At 35.5% G+C, this 6,226-nt stretch overlaps 1 protein-coding gene across 2 annotated transcripts in view; it reads right to left on the bottom strand.

Annotated features, from left to right (window-relative positions):
* Positions 1-3,767, bottom strand: part of LOC107757594 (max dimerization protein 4-like) — a 12,929-nt gene extending 9,162 nt beyond the window's left edge. The window contains exons 1-3 of one of the 2 annotated variants that reach the window (XM_016575112.1): positions 3,565-3,767; positions 3,068-3,167; positions 985-1,014 (exon numbers count right to left, since the gene is read on the bottom strand). In XM_016575112.1, the coding sequence (XP_016430598.1) occupies positions 985-1,014; positions 3,068-3,167; positions 3,565-3,628 (194 nt within the window). In that variant the 5' untranslated portion in view covers positions 3,629-3,767. The remainder of the gene's footprint in view (positions 1-984; positions 1,015-3,067; positions 3,168-3,564) is intronic. The other variant, XM_016575113.1, reaches the window with a different exon arrangement.
* Between the last annotated feature and the right edge of the window lie 2,459 nt (positions 3,768-6,226).

The following is a 6,226-nucleotide window of genomic DNA, read 5'->3' as shown; positions in this document are numbered from 1 at the left end:
GAGAGAGAGAGAGTGTGTGTGTGTGTGTGTGTGTGTGTGTGTGTGTGTGTGAGAGTGTGAGAGAGAGAGAGAGAGAGTGTGTGTGTGTGTAATAAAGTTCAGCAATATTTTAGTTTTCATATTAGACTGGTTTTCTCCTTCTGTTATTTCAGTACTTTTAAAATTTTCTGCCATGCTATATATTTATTGTTTGAATACATATTAAAACATAATCATTTCCTTGTATAAATAATTGTTCTCTGTGAATAATTGTCATAATTTTGAATTCAGATGTAGTTTTTTGGATTTACTGTTCAATGTCTGAATTCCAATCTGAATGTTTTTACTTTAAAATGCTAATAAGGTAGACAAACCTCAACATTCAGTCATGCACAAACATAAATTAGAAAACTTTCAAAAATCAATAAGGCTGTGCATCATTCGAGCAACAATCTCCAGCCACAATATGACTATATTCACAGTATAGCATGGCCTCTCATACCTTTGATTAATTATAACTTAAAAGCATTAACTAAAAATATGATGCTGCAGGAAATTGCATGACATTAGAATGTTTTTCTCCTTTGTATTTCTATTTGTCTTTTCAAAAGTATGTCATAAACCTGCTTGTATGGTTTTCCTGTTTTTCCTAATGCTTCAGAAGCTCCATTCTGAGGAAGGACATGACTGAACATATTTCTCACAGAGCAGCAGTAATCAATTCCTCAAACTCAAGCATGTGACAAGCAAACTCCAAGATATCAGCAGCACACGGGAAACACATCTCACACATGAGAACACGCTCGACTCCTGGCGCAAACATAAACAGCACAAAACTGTCTGACATACTGTAACCAGTTTACTTTAACTCTTATTTAGCAATGTTACCAACTACAGCCACCTCTTTCTTCAGGGTTTGAAATCAACTTTTTCACTCACCAAGCAATAAAAATCCTTAAAAAAGCCCTCTCAAAGGCATTTCTTAAATGTCGGGTATATTCTTACCTGTGTTTTTCCAGCTCATTATGTGATGACCTGAACAGGAAATAAACAAAAGCATAGATGAGTTCAGCTAATAATAATAATAATAATAATAATAATAATAATAATAAATTAATAAGAAGCACACCGACTCTTTACTAAAAATATAAATAAAAGGGGCAGAAGTGAACAACTGTTACAGGATGTTTTTCTAATGAGAGTGATGCTGTTATAATCTATAATATAATTAATTAATTTATGGTGATTTATATAAACATTCATCAGGTTATGCCATATCAGCATCAAAGGCTATATTCATGGCAAAAATTATATTTAAAATAATTTAATAACATTACTTCAATTAATTGCATGCATTTATTTAACAATATTATTTTTACAAACAAACAAAAGAAAATAATCTTATTAAAATATTTCCCACTTTTTAAAAAAAATGTCTATTAATGTACTTTCTGGATAAAAACGATTCCTAATATAATTTAAAACAAGACACCCTAAAAAAAGTAAAAAATACAAATAAAAAAATGTTTTAAAAGAAGATGCAATAAAGGCACTTCTCCTTTCAAAAAATATGCATGGGTAAGTCTTGTGTTGAATTAATGGTGATGTACTTCATGTAATTTTCCAAAAGGAACCTCAAAGGGCTGCATTTGTCTGTTAGCACCACACATGCACTCTTGTTTGCCACTTGGTCAAGATGTTACTCATTTTCACTTGGAACAAATGCATGAATAAATGAATGTATGAATGAAATGCTTTTGGTGCTCCCTGGCCCCTTCACACACCACATGCTGTTCTGCTTTGAATTCTAGATTGTACATTAAACACAATAATTTTGCATCGCCTTACTGTGTCTACTAGGCCAATATCACTGTAAGTAAAGCACAACAAGCCACAACGCATTGCTATTTTAATCCAGGGCATGAATGCTGGCGTGCACGATGGGGCAATTACATTTCCTCCAAACGAACACAAACAAAACAGGACTGTAATGCATGCAAGATAAAAACAAAATATATGGGTCATTGCAACAGTTGTTGTTTGTTGTATGTCAAAGCTGCAGGATGCAGTTTCTACGCCACTAGCGTCATCATTCGGGATTGCAAAAATAAAGATGCCACGTTTCCCTTATAATGCATAATGAAATTGCCGCACATGACAGCTAAAAGTACAGGCACGATGTTAGTATCTGAGGCTAGTGCAGAATTTATGGTGTCAGAAAAAGTCCACAATGTCAGCAGATGTTTTTGCAATTTGGAAAGCAATTCTCAAATAGTATTCCAAAGTAAGTTTAGGTAAAAAACAAAAGGAAAGGTAAAACACAGCTTTCCTGGACAGCCCTAATTCCATAGATTTCCTTTTTTTTCAGTGCTTTCTATGCATACGTGGGGGAAGGGCTGCACACTAGGCTCCTGCTGTTTTGCTTTGACATTGCAAGGAAAGGAGGCTAATGCAGCAAAACAGATCCAGGGGTCAAAGCTCTCCAGCAGCTGACTTGGGTCTATTCACACCACACCCAACAGTGAGAGTTTAACCACACCTAAACTGCACTACTAGACGCATGCATACTGTCTTATGACATGTTCATGTGTCACATTAATGCTTACATTTGTTAAAGTCAACAATAAGTTAAAGTGAGGCAATTTGTGCACATGCACATTAATTCTACAGTTACTGTTTGTATGCAAGAATGCATGAACAAAATGCAATGCAGGACAAATTTTATGCACGCAAACTTTAGTCTTGAAATATAACATTCTAGGGAAACCAGCGAATTCCATACAAGCCACTTCACGCGCCTGTGTGATAAATGCTTTAAATTGTACCAGTCGTTGCCAGTCGTCTGTCTGTAAACAACTAAAAGTTCTTGGTCAATGAAAAGTGTGGTGTTTCTAGGTGAAAGTGACTGCGCTGAAGGGAGATGACAGAAGTGGAAAAGAGAAAGAAAGCAGCAGAGAGTTAACGCTGTACGCGTGGCAATATTTATACACAGCCAAGCCCAACAACAAAAATGGCGATTGCATGAAGAATAAACATCGTTTGAATGTATTCATCCATTAATATAGCAATGCCACTGTATTGCATTTACCTATTGTTGTGGGGTTTTCTTGAAATGGAAGATGATTTCGTTTTCTTTCCGGAGAAGTCGCTATCGTGCGGCAAAACCGATGCGTAACCGTGTTCAGCTTCTAGTGAGAAAGTAAACAAACCAGCATTAAATACAGACGTGTGGGACTCAGTCAACGCAAATGGGAATGTTAGAAAGTTAGGCACTTGATATGTTTTCATATCTGACCAATTATGCTTCTATCAGCTTACTGTAAAGCAAGCAAACACCCGGAAAATGAAACGAAGTCACATTTGAACAGAGGCTGGGACGAATGGCATTCACGTAAGCCCGATATCTCTGATTATTGAATAATTATAGACTCAATAACTATGATGCCATCGTGCTTTTGGGCTTGGATTAAATGCACTTGTTCAGCCGGCAGGTTTATAAGTGACATTAGACCAGTGCAACAACAATATATAAACATTACAAAGAATATTTTTTGGGTTGACCACACAAACATCATTAGGCTATACCTCTGTCTCTTCTTTCCAAATACTCTGCTGCCTCAAGAAGAAGTAGAAGAGAATTAAGTTCCATCCTGATGTATTTACAGAAATAAAAATAATACAAAAAAAACCGTATTGTGCACTGTTTAACAAATGGTGCAAAACAAAGGGAGGAAACAAAACAAAACAAACAAAAAAGTGATGACTCTCGATGTGAACAGTTCTATTCTGAGTCGTAGAGACTCTCAACAAAAATTAATGCAAACTGCACGTAAACTAAAATCTGGAGAGCGATCGATGGCTTCTTCGTCCAATCACACAACAGAAAAGTATGAAAGGCGGAACCTAGAAACATTTGTATCCAATCAAAGACTTCAAAGAGAGAAGTTCACAGGAAAGATGTTGACACATTGCGAAATGTCACATGATTGGTTAGTCAGCGATAGTAACAATGTTGCAGCCATGCCCTAGCAACAGTACGTGAGACTCAACCCCTAAATCGCTCATTGGTCTGACGAACACTATACGAGCTGCTGATTGGACGACGGAAATGTTGGGCGTGACTTCTTGTAACCTCGTTTGTGGAACTATGCTGGCAGCGACAAAGTTGCCTCTCTGGAAGAAGTCAGCGAAAGGAAATGTTCTTGAGAGTCAGGTTTCTGATCGTTTACTGAGCTGCAATCACATTCAAATACTCCTGCAACTCACTTATTGACGTTTAAAAAGTAAGGTGTTAATTAGTTCGTATTTATCATTAAATGACACCAGCGAAGTTGGCTGATGATAGAAAAGACGTCTAGGGCGCGGTCGGCATCCTTGTGCACTTTTGTTTTTAAAGAGGCTACTTTTTAGAGCTTCAAAACAAGAATTTAACAAATTATTTAAATACGTTTTTCTGATTTTGTAAGTGTAAAAAAATAACGTTTTGCGTGCATGTTTATATTGAAAAAAAAAATCTAAATTATTTGAAATAGCTGGAAATGTAATAGCTATAATGTAATTCCATGACAGGTATACATTTTATAAAAACCTTTTGCTGCAAAATGATGGCTATCACATGTCATTCTTGATTTTTTTTATTGCAAGAACTTGGTGTTCTTGTAAACAATTCAGCAGAATTTGAAAAACAAGTGTTCAAAAACAAATGTTTAAATTTGCATGTCACAAAAACAAATCTATTTCTCAAGGTTAAGTCAGCAGAAGGAGTATGTTAACAATTATTTTCCCAGTTTTTGACTTTTTTTTTCATTAAAAGATCAGTTAAATTTAAAAAAGAATTTAAATAATTTAAAATAGGTTTGTCTGATTTTGAAAAAAAAAAATATATATATATATGCAAATAAAAAATATTTTTCAAATTATTTGCAATAGCTGGAAATTTAATAGCTGTAGTGTAATTCCATGACAGATATTATAAAACCTTTTGCTACAAAATGATGGCTATCACAAGATGTTTCTTCTTGTGAGAACTTGGTGTTCTTGTTAACAATTCAGCAGAATTTGAAAAGCAAGTGTTCAAAACCAAATGTTTAAGTTTGCACGTCACAAAAAAAAAAAAAAAAAAAATCTCTTTCTCAAGGTTGTTAACATAAGTCAGCAGAAGAAGTATGTTAACTTATTATTATTATTATTATTTTCATTAAAAGATCAGTTCACCCAAAAATGAAAATTCTGTCCATTAAGGTCAGCAAGGGCTTCAGTGATTAAAGATTTTTAAAAGAGCTATACTAGTAAAATTTCACCTGCTGTGATTCTTTATCAGTGAATGGAATGACATGAAGTTGAACATATAATGACAGATTTTTAATTTTGGTTTAACCGGCCTACTCCTTCTAACAATACATATTGTTAGGATAGAAAGAGCTGGGGTGTTATCATTATCATAAATCAGAGAAAAGGGTTACTAAACGTTACTTTTTTAGACTGGGAACTGAGAGAGGGGAAAGAAGTCAGAGGGAAACAACAAGAAGAATGAGACAGAAAGCAGAAATCGCTGACCTCCGCTCACTCTATGGACAAAAACAAACACAGCTGTTTCTGATTGGTAACTCGACTGCTGACCTACATTCTGCTTGAGATTCAGACTCAGCAGAGGAGAGACGGAGAGAGAGGGAGAAGGAGAAGACACGGGGGAGAAAGATGAGCCCTGATTTCTGGAGGAGCTGAAGAGGAGGTGCAGGAAAATCAGATATGACAAGTATTTGTCTGATTTTTTTAATGAAAAATGATCTTAATACAACTTTATGTGATTTACTGTGCATTTAGAAAGCAAACAAATTAATGCACATAATTGTAGTAATTTATGATCGGATCTCAGTCCAGCTCAAGAGGTCAAGTTTGGCTGGTTAATATGGGTAGTTATACCATACTCCACTAAGTATTACAGTTCATGCTAGTTGAGAACATTTATACGGCCCTGCATGGTGCCCAAATCACCATATGGTTAATCCGGCCCTGCATTTTTATCTGAACAGCCTCCGTTCCAGTGAATGGGATCACAAAATAAAAAAAATAATAAAAAAAGCTGTTTTCCTCATGGGGACCAAAAAAAATTGTCCCCACGAGGTCAAAATGGGGACATTTGGTCCTCATAATGTAGAGAATACCAAATACACACAGACACACACACACACACACACACACAGACACACAAACACACACACACACACGCACACACTCACACACAAAC

Source organism: Sinocyclocheilus rhinocerous, unplaced genomic scaffold (assembly GCF_001515625.1).
Source record: "Sinocyclocheilus rhinocerous isolate Xijiao unplaced genomic scaffold, SAMN03320098_v1.1 scaffold323, whole genome shotgun sequence".
Taxonomy (NCBI): Eukaryota; Metazoa; Chordata; class Actinopteri; order Cypriniformes; family Cyprinidae; genus Sinocyclocheilus; species Sinocyclocheilus rhinocerous.
The sequence above is the reverse complement of the archived record's forward strand: the minus strand, read 5'-3'. Positions and strand labels throughout refer to the sequence as shown.